Here is a 13,673-nt window from a genome sequence, read left to right on the forward strand (position 1 = left end):
TCACGCAATTAATAAACAGAGAGTGACCCGGGACCAGGACCTAAGTAGTAGCCCAGATAATTAATAGGCATTGTCCCACCTATTCACACAAGGGTTAACCCAGCATTTCCTTTCCACGCCCTGTTAACTCCACCCCTTTCCCCGTGAACCAAAAGCGGAGCGGCCAGGGAAGCTTGTCCCTTGCGGGATGCCGTAGGGGCCCGCCCTCAGCTGCTCTGGACCCGCCCTCAGCTGCTCTGGTCCGGTCAAACATGGCGGCCTCCGAGTCAGCGGCGGCGAATCCAGGCACTGCGGAGGGCGAGGAGGAGACGATTCTCTATGACCTGTTGGTCAATACCGAGTGGCCCCCGGAGACAGAAGTACAGGTGAACCAGGCTCCTCCAGGGCTGAGGGCAGCTTGGTGCGGGCGCTGGCCCGGCAGAGCCACGTTGCAGTAACCACGTAGGAGAGTGGAGCTGGGTGGGCGGGGGAGCAGGACTCCGCCGCTTATGCGGTCGCCCTGGCAACGGTACCGTGGGCTAGCGAGGGTCTGGGTCCCCCAAGTGGGATTTCCTGGGATTCCTCCTGGGCTCCAAATTAGGATGTCGGGGGGCGGAACCTCGGTCCCTGAGGCATGTACCTCCCCACGCTGGTTTTGTTTCACTGCTCCTACTTGGAGGAGAGGCACAGCGTTGGATTCGAGGATCCTTCTCATATCTAGACTCTTGGTGGTCCCTTCCCGCGGGCCGGCTAGGGCTGGGCAAGGCTGATCCTCATCTGAAGTGGGAGGATTTTCCAGGACACTACAGTCCATCTCAGCATCTGCTGGGCTGTCGTGGAGCGCGGCATCAAACCTTTGCTCCTACTTGGGCCTGAATTGCGCCGGTTCTTGTGTATTTCAGTATATAAGCATTTAATGAGTGTATGTGTGTGTGCGTCCGTGTTCCAGACACTGTGCCAGGCGCTGGGCTTACAGAGGTGAATAGCTTTCGTGGTATTTGCAGTCTAGAGGGAAGACAGTGGAGTAAACGTTTTTCATCGCCTACCGTAATATGCGCTGTAATAGCGGTGTGAGCAAAATGCCTTGGGGAGTGAAGATTTATGAGCTACGGACCCGGCTTTGGGTTCTCTGTTAAAAAGGGGTCGTAGGGGTTGGTAATCTGGACCTTGGAGTTATTAGTTTCGTAGAGAGGACCTCCCAGGCACAGAATGAAGAGTAAGAACCAGGAACCCACATTTATTCAACAGCTATTTTATGAGTCCCTAACGTGTGCCAGTCACTGCTTTTGGCTCAGAACACGCAGGAAGATCGGAAAGGACTTTCTCTAAAGATCATGGAGCCCAGCCCATATGAATTCTTATTTACAACGTCTTTTCTGAGTTTCTTTACTGGAGAAAGTACTCATTCTCCTGCTTCTCTTTGCTTTGTTTCTATCTGTTAAGTAGTTTTTTTTTTTTTTAAATTAATTTATTTAGGCTGTGCCAGGTATTAGTTGTAGCATGCAGACTGTTAGGTGCGGCATGCATGCGGTTGACCAGGGATCGAACCTGGGTCCCCTGCATTGGGAGCGCGGAGTCTTACCCACTGGACCACCAGGGAAGTCCCTATAAGTAGTTTTTAAATACTGGTAACTTGTACCCAGTACTCTGAGTATTAGCAAAGAAACATAATTTATTGTATAAGTATTACTAGAAAATTCTCAAATGTATTTGTTTTTGTTTTTCCATTTGCAGCCTAGAGGCAACCGGAAACATGGTGCATCCTTTATCATCACAAAAGCAATTAGGGGTAAGTATAGCACATTTATTTTTCTACATATAATGATACAGTTAGCCGATAATTTTTTTCTCATTCTTATTTTTTTCTATTCATAACTGCTGTTTTAGGAAGTTTAGGGATTTGAAATGTGTTCTTCTGAGTTTTAATGTAGAGCCTGATTAAAAATGAATAGCATAAATGTTATGTAAGCTTTATTTTATAAAAAATGCATATATACATATATGATATATATGATATGTCTATAAGTATACATATGTGTGTATATACACATATGTATGCATATGTTTACACACATACATTTTTAATGCGGCTTAAAGTATGGCCTGAGTTTAACCATTATGGATGTGTTCTGGAAGAAATGAAGAAAATCAAACCCACTCAGAGAATCTACGGACATCGACGGTGAAAAGGGAGTGACAGACCGTTTTAAGTGTTTTACATGATGTTTCAGATACATCTGTTTAGAGTCACTCAAATTACAAATTTGATTAACCAGGACATTCGTTTAACTCCCGACAGACCGTTTTAAGTGTTTTACATGATGTTTCAGATACATCTGTTTAGAGTCACTCAAATTACAAATTTGATTAACCAGGACATTCGTTTAACTCCCGACAGACGTTATGTATGAGCTCACGAGATCTGAGAAAGTATTGAGCACTAGCCGATTAAGCTGGTGTTACGAGGGCTTTATGTGTATTTATTGATGCAATCCTTTACCAGACCAACAAGGTAGGTGTGTTAGGAATTTATGTTTTTAGATGAGGAAACTTGCCCAAGGTCATGCATTTGGATTGACTACATTTCTTTCTGGATCCAAAGCCCATCCTTATTATACTGGGGAATTTCAGCTACTTATAAAGAGAAGGTTCAGTTTCAAAGGAGTTGAGTACTTGAAATTAACTCTAATTTTATCTTCTGATAAAGATAAAATAGTTTTATCTTCTGTTACAAGAAGTACTAGCATGTTCAATTTTCATTATCACAAATGTGAAATTTTGAAAATTTAGGAAATGTACACAAGTAATAAAATGTACAAAGTTTAGAGAATATAGACAACCACAAATTAGAATAAATAATTCCTCATTTTACCACCTGGAGATAATCTCTTATCCTTCAGACCTTTTGCTATTGATACATACATAACCATGTACACAGGTTCACACATGATTACATTTTAAATGGAATCATATAAAACATTGCTTGTCCATAGTGTGTTAGAGATTTTGTTTCCCATGGACTTCCCCATTTTAGGCAATATTATTATTTTTTAAGTCTTTGTTATAAAGTGAAAAATGGTATCTTAACCTTTATACAAATACTTAGGTTTTAATGGGTGATTACTATGACTTCTACTCCATGGTTTTATTAAAGCCTGTTAGGAGAAATTTAGCATCTCAAACCACTTTTACTTGTTGTACTGTTACGAAATACTTCAAAGTTCTTTGAATAACACAAACTTGGGACTTAATATAAAGCAATATATGATGTAAAAGTTATAGTGTATATTAGATTATATTTATTCTTGTCAAGAGTTGTATTCTCCATGTTTTGTTTTGTGATGACTCAGTCTACAGTATATTTCAGGTTTATTATCAATAAATCTAAAATTGAAAATGATTCCTAAAGCATAACTCATTCATATTTGGCTTTGCTGTTTCTTTTTATTACAGATCGTTTATTATTTTTAAGCCAATATATCTGGTACAGGTGAGTCATGAATTCTTCAGAGAAACAGTATGAGCAGCAAATACAAACAATATTATTTGTATTTATGATTTAAGTTTTCAGAATTGAATCCCAGATTGTGATATGGATACTGACATTCAGGTGAACCCAATTTATAAGATAGACCTTTCAAACATTTGGCCTACCCTGACAAGATCTCTCAGTAAAAGTAGGGTACTTTTTGATCCCTTAGTCATTATTAGGAATATCTCATAGCAATTTCTACTTTCTCTCAGTGTTCTCAGCCTTATCTTGAATGCCCACATGATGGATCTGTGCTTGTGTATCTTTTTAAAAGCCTTTTTGTTCTTATTGTTATATCGACTCTTGTGGTTAATATTCATTCAGTTGCTATGCATCAGGGAAGGTTCTTTAGGTTTCAGTTCTTGGGAACTTCTTAAGTCTTTTGGATGTTAAGTGTGTTTTTAGTCCTGGCGCTAATATTCACCTTTAAAAGGAACAGTGAAATGATTATTCTGACCAAGATGCATGTGTAGGAATTGTTTTATAGAATTATTTACCACAGATTGCCTTTTACTCGAGGACATCTAATCTTAAAAGCTCCAGAGATAATAGAGTTCTAGTTCTATAAAAGGGACCTTTGGCTCTTCTCTGAGGTTAGCTCCAGTGCTTTTCTGCTTTTACTGTGTGTGTGTGTGTGTGTGTGTGTGTGTGTGTGTGTGTGCATAAATTAAATTCCTTATTGAATTTTATCTTATTTTTGGGGGTGTTGGGTGTGATAGAGAACTGAGTGAGGGAGAGGGTAGAGGTGGGGAGGGGAGTGTAAGAGCTAGGCTGTTTTTCCTGGTGTCACCGGGCTACACTTGCTAGTGCTGAGCACCCGTGGAAAGGGATGGCAGAAGATACGTCTGTTTGGGTCACTCCTTGACAGTAAGTCCTTTTGTTATTTGTTAAGAAGGAGGACTTCCAAGTGCTCCCTCTGATACAAGCCTTGCCCAATGTGTAAACGCCTTAAGATCAGGCATCAGGAGGTATGTTTCTCCCAAGAAGTCCCTTTCCTTGCATTGGCCACGTTGATCAGTGTACAGACCATCAGTGAGCACACCATGAGGTGATTATCTCGTCTTCCCTGTGGTATGTTTCTTTCAAAAAGCTTGTAGTTGAGTTTTTTTGTTTTTTTTTTTTTTGTAGTTGAGTTTTTTGCTCTTGAGTTTATGGTAATTGTACCTAAAAGGTTTCGGGGCCAATATTTCTTTCAAGAGGCTTTTTCTTTTCAAGTTTTTTTCTTTCAATCATGAAATAGTATAAACAGACTGAGAATTATAGACAATAATATAATAAACCTGTTACGATTTCTGTCCACATCTGAACTAAAGCAGTTGTTGCTGTTCTGCCGTGTTTGCTTCAGATGATAGCCCTGTTGTTCTTTGTATGCAAGATGTTACAGCTCAGGTCCTCTTCCCACACTCTGCCCAACCTTTCCCCACCCTTCCCCTCCAGAGGGAGTTATCATTCTCATGTTGATTGTATCATTCACCTGCATGTTTCATCTTTATTATTTCTGTAACTATCTGATGGCATTAAATATTTCATGTTTTAAAAATGAACATGAATATACTGAATGTAAATTACTAATATTTTTTATCCTATTTTGTGTTTTTATTATTTTTTTCATTTTCCTGTCCCCACCCCCCCAGTCAAATTATTTTCTTTCTGCTTCTTTTCCACCTATTTTCTTGATTTCTTCATGTGTTACTCCTCTAATTTATCTCTGATTCACGTATGGTGGATCATTTCCTTACATATTTTGTGAATGATGCTATCGTGAGCTTATGCCTGGGCATCTTGTGTCACATGAGTAAAGTGAAATCGCAGTCCAATCTTGCATTCAGTAAAAGATTGGGGTTTTGATTTTTTCATAGGTTTCATTCCCATCCCCCCACAGACCAGAATTCTAGGCGGAGATGAGATTCTGGAAGGTCTCCCTGGGCCTGTGGTGACGTTTGTCTAGTTCTCCCTTCTCTGATAGCACTGCCATTTGAGAGTCCTGGCCTTTGCAGGAGTCTCACCTCCAGCTGCTGTCCTTCCTGTGGCCCACAGGAGTCTCACCTCCAGCTGCTGTCCTTCCTGTGGCCCACAACTCATTTCCTCTCCCAGGTGTTAACTCTCATTTTGAGTTCTGTTTCTCTCTTTGTCCTGTACCCAACCCTGACTTTCAGTTCTCTTTGCATTTGTAGTTCTTGGAGATTTCTTTCTTGTGAGTTTAGCTGTACATTAGAATATGTTTTCGTTAGAGTTGAGCCAGAATTTCTAGGTGTGCATTGCAGGAGGGGTTTTTTTTTTTTTTTCTTTTTTGCAAAGATGTCAAACATTTCTTAGAATTTTTTTTTTAACATCTTTATTGGAGTATAGTTGCTTTACAATGGTGTGTTAGTTTCTGCTTTATAACAAAGTGAATCAGTTATACATATACATATGTTCCCATATCTCTTGCATCTCCCTCCCTCCCAAGGAGGGGTTTCTTATAAGCTCATTCTGCTATGTTACTGGCACCCTCAGTATCTTCTCCTTAGAAAAAATAAAAAATTTATTTCATTGAACACATCACCAGGTTTTTTTGGAAATAGAGAAATGTATGTGGTCAAGTTTCAGATGTCCAATTAGTAAGTTTTGGTTTTGGGTTTGCCAGTATTCAGTTTTTATATTCTAATGGAAAAGAATCCTTATCGCTTGCCATAGATCTATATGTTATTTATAATGTTTACCTACTTATACGTGGTTTCCGTGATTAGATGTTAAGTTAGCTGATGTGTTGTGGTTTCAGCCCTGCACCTTTTCTGCTCCCTGATGGACTAGTTCGTTTGGTTAATAAACAGGTGAACTGGCATTCGGTACTTGCAAGGTAAGAATGCATAAAATTCACATAATGTTCCTCTGCCTGGGCAACCATTTAAATTCCATTATGGATATTAATTTTGGTGTCCTTATGGCTTGCAGTCTCGATTTTTATTGTATATAAATTCCCTGTGCCACATATGATTAGTATTGCTTAAATGTGTTAATTCAACTGTATTGAGTTATTTTGTATGCTTTTTGTATCTATATACTCATCTAATTATAAAGTCAAAAAGTTGGATAATTAAAGATATGAACAAATTTGAAAATGATTTTAATTTCTTAAAATGATTCCATCTGTGGTGAAGACGGCTGCAAACACTCACATAGGAATTTGTTTCTCTTTCTGTCCCGTGAAAGCAATGGGAAGCTTTTGGCTGCTGTTCAAGATCAGTGTGTGGAGATCAGGTAACTGTTACTATTATTCATATTCAAAATTTCCCTTGAGAAAAGTTTTACCTAATTTATGAGAACTAAGATTTTTAAAGGGGGTATATTTAAAGGAATTTTATTAGTAACTCATGTAATTTTGTACGGTGTCAAGCACCAACTTGTGCCAATTGAAGGATGAAGGATGCTTTCTCAGAGTGTGCCTTCTGCTTCCCCAGGTCACTCTGCTGTCTCCTGAGAAATTTTACTTTCTCAGTAGACAAAGGCGTATCTTCCAGAACTCTGAAAATCACTCTTGCTTGACCAGTTACTGCTAAGACAGCTAAGCAGATGCTCAGGAAGGTATACAAAAAATAGAGGTTGCTTTACTTGTTGGCAGAAAGCTGTAGATGGAATATGGGTTTGCAAAACACGAAGGCTTCACGTTACTGGAGACCAGTGATACTCTCTGTCCTCTTGAGACATCAGTGGCATTACACACATCTAGAAGAAGTCTCTAAGTTGGGCTTTCCATGTACTTCATTTTTAAGTAGTATATCAGTTGTGAAAGGAATAGCAACAATAGCAACTAATTTAGGAAAACGAGTTGATTTTCTGGGAAATTATCAGCAGGAAGTCAAATGTGTTCCATCTCTGAGGGTGGGGGCTGCTCCTTTCTTTAGGGGAGCCCTAACTCTTGAGTCTCAGAAGATAAGCACTGAGGCAGAAATTTCAGGTTGCCTAGATACCAGTCAAAAGTTTTTTCTACTACTTTATTATTGAGTAAAACTAGTATTTAATGAGCATTCAGTTGTTAGCACACTGGTTTTAGCTTTCTGCTTGTGAAATTTCTTTTTCCATTTATTCAAATGGAACTGGACCCCTCAACTTTTGGGAGAGTAGACAAGAGGGTTTGCCCCCATTGGGGCACCGACTTCAGATTGGGAGGCTCCGTAATCCTTCTTAAAACTATCAGGATAGAAATGATTGGCAATAATGACAGCCTTTCAGAACTTCATTTCTTCATCTGGCATGGCTTTAATAGGCAGGACCCTTTTCTCTAAGAGCAACAGTGAGCATCAGGTGGCACAGTGTTTGAACTGATATTGTTCATAGAAATGGGCTAGCATTTCCTACTCCATTTGCTGCAATGATGTCAATTTTTTTTTTTTTCTTTTGGAGAAACGTGCTCATCTGTGACTTCTTTATGAACAGCAGCTAGTAATCAAAATTTCCATCTTCTTTCCATGAAATGAGAACATTAATGGAATGATTTTAGGTGTTAAGATTGGAATATGCATGTGGGGATGGGATTGATATTTAGGCTTGTGAAGGAGAGTTTGACAAAGGGTTTCTGGAACTTGTTAATAAAAACTGTGATGAAAAGAAAAAATAATTGTTTGCTTTTGTAAGAGCATTTGCTACTGGATTACTAGTGTGTAAAATTATATTTATAAAACTTATACATATATCCAGCTCTTTAGGAATTCACTCATGAATTTGAGATTAAGTGGTAAGGGAAGATTTCTGGGCAACAGAAGTGATGGTCATCAAGGTCTTACTCATCTGGTCTGTAATTTGCAAAAAAGCTTTGTAACTTACTATATTCAAAGACTCTGGTATGGTGAAGAGTCAGCTCTCTCAGGAAGCCTTCCAGGAACTCATTCCCAGTGGATCCCCCTTCCCCTCATTGGTTAGGTGCTGATCCTTTATGTTCCTATAATAATTAACACATTTATTATACTTAATGATAAGGCAATGCTAACAGTGTTGGGCACCACTGTGTTCGTTGTTTTTTTTTTTTAACATCCAGCATTGTGTGTTACATGTGTTAACTCAATCCTTGCAGAAGGCCAATGAGGTAGGTATAACTATTCTCTATTTTAGAAATAAAGAATCTGGCACAATGTGGTTAAATAACTTGCCCAAGGATTTGAAATCAGCCATCGTAGCTTCATCGTTCATGCTCTTATCTACAAATCTCTGCTACCTTTTGATCATGCCTTTTAGCCATCTATGCGCATATGCTTATATGTGGATTTCCCCCAGTATATTTAGGGCCATTGCTTTGCACAGCTCCAGGGGTGCCATTTGCTTGAAACTCAAGTGATGGGGTTTGAAGTCTACAGCTCCATTATACTGTGTGTTCCTGGGAGGCGTGGGCTGTCCTTTTTTCCTAGCACTTGTATATTTCCTTGGATGTAATAGGTGCTTAGTTTATGTTTAATGAGTACGTGGTGTGTTTGCAAGTGGGACGGGGAAGCAGATGCTGGGAGGGCATTACAGGGCAAGCCTGCTGACTTGTTCGGAGTTGGCACTCAGTTGATTTTGTTGAAAATAGACACCCACACTTACTTTGCAGTAACCTGAAAGGAAGTGTCTTTGAGCAAAGATGTGGGATGGTGAGCAAAGAAAAAGGGCAAGGTAGATCCCCGAAGTCAATGCTATGAATAGTGGCTGTGCCTGAATAATATTTAAGACGTTTGTTCTCTCTTCTCTGTACGTGTCTTCTCTACCGCAGTGAAGAGCACATACAATCTAAGTTGGCTCCAGAAGTAATAGTAGTGGGCACCCAGTATTCAGTAAATATTTGTTGAGTGGATTAGAATATGAAAGATAATTACAGTATCTGGGGTTATTATTCAATGTTAGGAAGCAGTTATAAATGTGAAATGGTTTTTGTGGAAAACATGCAAAGCTGAAACACACTTTAGTTTAGGAGACAGCTCTGCCTTTTGCAGGTTGAATTGGGGCTGCTCTTCCCCAGCTTTAGTTCTGTGGTGAGTGGCAAGCGACTCTAACAGCTTGCTCTAATGTGGCGTGCTTAACCTGCTTGTGCGTGGCGCTCACGTGGCTGAAAGGTGACTTGTGATTTGCTACTTTAATTTGTAACTTGGTGGTGGTTATGGATTATCGGTGGTTAATATATGTTTCTTTTATTCCTAGATAGTGAAGTAATATGTTATAAATATGGGAACTAATAAGAAACCATCACAGAATACAACAAAAAGCATTAAAATAGGGGACTCTTATAAAGAAGGCACCCCCTTCCCCCCAGTTTGCTCATCTATCTTAAGTGAATACATTCTGTGAAGTTTCGACAAAACAAATTTATGTCTCCCTCCCTCCCTCCCCTTTTCCAGCAAAAAGAGCAAACTATTATTTGTGATTATATTAAGGATGAAAGTAATGAACATTTACTTTGGTCTAGTTCATGCTAATTTATATGTAACGTCTCATTTAATCTTTTCCCAAAGCTGTGAAGTTGCTGTTACTTATCCTGTGTTATTGAAAGGAAAATGAAATCATGTTGAATATTTTGTCCAGGTTACACGAGAGAGCTGAAATCAGGTCAAGTTCACTTCAGAGATCATGTCCTTTCTGCTCTAGTCCACATAGAGGCCTAATAGTCCAATTTCTTGAGGAAATTTATTTCCATATTTGTAACTGGATTTTGTTATAATATTTTAATAAATGGCTAAAAATCTTAAAGAGTCTGTAAAGTTTGTTTTAAAGGTAATGCTTAGTTATTTTACAAATATTAGAAAATACAGTTAAGTAATTATGAAAGAAGAACAGCAAATTTTACTGTCCAAAGTTGTCTACTGTCAGCATTTTGGTGTATGTCCTCTGACACTTTTCTGTGTGTGTAAAAAATATAGATAGATAGATATATACTACATATATATATGTAGATGATGCTGTACATTCTATTTGATACCTTTTTCTTGATAACTTTTGAAAATTAAGATATTGTCAGCATCTTTCCATGTCACGTATCGTAATAGCATAATATTTCATTGATTATATATAGCAAAATCTAATAATTAATCTCTTCATACTGGCTGTGTTTTTCTCTTTCATAACTTAGGCTGCATTAGTTGCCTTGATATCTGTGTATATCTAATTATTTCCTAGGGATAACTTTGTAGAACTTAAATTGCTACGTCAAATACTATGGACATTAAAGTTTTGGATAATTATTACTAAATTCTTTTCTAGAAGGTTTACCAGTTTTCATTTTTGAAGATATAATAATTAGAATACTTTAGTATATATTTCAATATCACAGATATTAAGTAGGTCGCTAATATAAATATGGTCAATTGCTAAAGCTATTTGACTTGTTAAAACAAGACTTTTCTCCCTAAGTGATTAAACTCTGCAATATGATTCAGACCAGTGGTTCTTAACCAGGATCAATCTGTGGAGCTTTAAAAAAAAATATTTGTGCCTCTGGGCCCCGTCCCGGATTTACTGCATCAGAGCCTTTGTGGATAGGGTCCAGGCATCTCTATTGTATTAAAAGACTGCGCTTAAAATCAGTTACGCTTGTATCACTAGATTCCTAATGTAGCTATGTTCCTAGTGAAATAAGAAGGTTGGAAGAAAACACTGTCACCAATGAAAGGCTCTTACTTGAGGCACAAAACCATCCATATGAGAGAAGGAATGAGTTAGTGTTGTCTAGAGAAGTTGTCTGGTCTGTGTTTGTGATGTCTTATAGTACTACACAGCAGTGTTGTTATGGCAAAACTGTTGTCTTAATTTTACATATATTTTGCAGGTCTGCAAAAGATGATTTTACATCTATTATTGGGAAATGTCAAGGTAAGAGTTTCCAAAATAGTCAAAAAACGAAAAATTCAAATCTGCAGCAGTTAATTTTTTTTTTTTTTTAAACTCATTTGTTGGGCTTCCCTGGTGGTGCAGTGGTTGAGAGTCCGCCTGCCGATGCAGGGGATGTGGGTTCGTGCCCCGGTCCGGGAAGATCCCGCATGCCGCGGAGTGGCTGGGCCCGTGAGCCGTGGCCGCTGAGCCTGCGCGTCCGGAGCCTGTGCTCCGCAACGGTAGAGGTCACGACAGTGAGAGGCCTGCGTACCGCAAAAAAAAAAAAGAAAATCCTCATCTATTTATTTATCTATCTATTTATTTGTTTTGGCTGCATTGGGTCTTTGTTGCTGCACGCGGGCTTTCTCTAGTTGCGGTGCACGGGGGCTACTCTTTGTTGTGGTGCCCGGGCTTCTTGTGGTGGCTTGTCTTGTTGCAGAGCATGGGTTCTAGGCATGCGGGCTTCAGTAGTTGCAGCACATGGGCTCAGTAGTTGTGGCATGTGGGCTTCAGTAGTTGTGGCTCGTGGGCTCCAGAGCGCAGGCTCAGTAGTTGTGGCGCACGGGTTTAGTTGCTCCACGGCATGTGGGATCCTCCCGGACCAGGGATTGAACCCATGTCCCCTGCATCGGCAGGCGGATTCTCAACCTCTGAGTCATCAGGGAGGTCCCAGCAGTTAATATTTCTTAAAAGTCAGAATAGATACTGTTTATTGACAAGGATTATTATGAATTTATTAAAATAATTTTAAAGCATCTTAACTGATTTCTATTCTGTAAATGTTTTGCTTTAAGATCTGAATTTTGGAGAGATTTGAAATTGAAACTGTTTTACAAAAGTCTAAGCCAGTTTTGGGATAAAGTATTTGTATTTTGAATTCAATGCAGAAAATAATTTGTAGATATGTTAGGAGTTGGTGAGTTATAGACTAGTAAAAATAATCTTGGATTTGATCATTGTTTGATATACGATTCAGCAAAAATTTACTGAGTATCATTTATGTATGTGAAGCATTTTCCTGGGTCCTAGGGGTATGATTGTGAGCAAAAAGGCATGGCCACTTACCTCACGAGGCATGTAGACCCTCAACTATATACTTACAGACTGATAAATCTGATGAAGGAAAAATACAGAGCAGAGTGAGAGTTTAACCAGGGGTGTGAGATGAGATTGTTGAGAAAGAGTGACTTTTGGAAAGCAGCCTTAAGAATGAGTAGAAGGTAGGAGAAGAGGGGGGAGTGTTTTGATCTGTGGGAGCCGTGTATGAAAAGGTAGGAGAACCATATGGGAGGAAAACAATTAAGTGGGTACTGTTAGGTAAATGCATCTATTACTTATGTTTTATTTACAGGACCTCCAGTTCCATTTGTCTGACCTTGTGTTACTTTAACAGTGGAGTAGTTGTAGGAATCATCATGATGATAATCATAGTCATTGTGGTGATGACACAGCCACTTGTCATGTCCTTCCTGTGTGCCAGGCGCTGCATTTAGTGCTTTCCATGGACTTTTCCTCATTTACTTGGAAGAACATAGTATACATATTTTACCTTAAAGCAGCATTAGGGTAGAATAAGTAATCAACAGTGAAAGAGCAAGGAGAAGGGAGGCATTGGTAGCTTTGAAATCTGCAAAATGGTGGTAAGACAGAGGATTCCCCCTGGCTGGTTGGTCTTAAGTTCCTGGTGAAATGCAACATTAGTGGCCTAGGGCCAGTTTCCTTCTCATTTTTCTCATTCTCAGCTGTCCAGATGTGTTCAGAAGATTAAAAATCAAATATTTTAAAAATGTTTTCAGTCTCGTATAAGTGGTGATATTAATTGTATTAGTATGTCAGAATCGTTATTCTTATACAATTCCACATATACTAGTGGATAAACTAGTAATAGAGTTCTTATGGAGTTAGCTTTACGTATAGTGTATATTGTCACTTAAAAGCAAATGTGAAATTTCCTACATATTTATATAAATTTACCTCCCCTTCTTAAAATCTGTTCCTTCTGTTCTGTTACTTGGAGAACCCTGTTCCCTCAGTACTCTGGTCAGTGGTACCATTATCTGTACCAAGCCAAAAATCTAGACAGTTTCTCTTCTTTTTCCTTCTCTCCCTTCTTTCTTACTTTGACAAATATTTATTTAGTTGCCACCATATGCCAGACACTATTGTCCTAGGCAATCTGTTTACAATGAGGAATAAGACATAGGTTACCTAGATTTAAGGGTTTATAGTCCATCAGGGGAGAGAGAGAGAAATAATTCTTTGCACTTACACTGAGTGACACAGTGGAGAAGCCTCACCTTATCTTAACTTCACCACGTCCTGCGAATCTGTTTAAATGGCTCTTGCTTCC

The 13,673-nt window shown here is 39.0% G+C and overlaps 1 protein-coding gene across 9 annotated transcripts in view; it reads left to right on the top strand.

The window, feature by feature from the left end:
- Positions 1 to 211: 211 nt before the first annotated feature.
- NBAS (NBAS subunit of NRZ tethering complex) overlaps positions 212 to 13,673 on the top strand; it is a 339,915-nt gene continuing 326,453 nt past the window's right edge. For 7 of the 9 annotated variants that reach the window (XR_004521674.2, XR_012325807.1, XM_033837994.2 and 4 more), the window contains exons 1-6: positions 212 to 365; positions 1,714 to 1,768; positions 3,433 to 3,469; positions 6,273 to 6,350; positions 6,704 to 6,751; positions 11,280 to 11,323. Coding sequence is in view for 7 of the 9 variants with exons in the window: in XM_033837994.2 (XP_033693885.1) it covers positions 252 to 365; positions 1,714 to 1,768; positions 3,433 to 3,469; positions 6,273 to 6,350; positions 6,704 to 6,751; positions 11,280 to 11,323 (376 nt within the window). In the remaining 2 variants the exon portion in view is untranslated. Of the gene's footprint in view, positions 366 to 1,713; positions 1,769 to 3,432; positions 3,470 to 6,272; positions 6,351 to 6,703; positions 6,752 to 11,279; positions 11,324 to 13,673 lie in introns of those variants that run through there. The other 2 variants (XM_073791574.1, XM_033837997.2) reach the window with 2 other exon arrangements.

This window comes from Tursiops truncatus, chromosome 14, assembly GCF_011762595.2.
Source record: "Tursiops truncatus isolate mTurTru1 chromosome 14, mTurTru1.mat.Y, whole genome shotgun sequence".
In the NCBI taxonomy this organism is placed as follows: Eukaryota; Metazoa; Chordata; class Mammalia; order Artiodactyla; family Delphinidae; genus Tursiops; species Tursiops truncatus.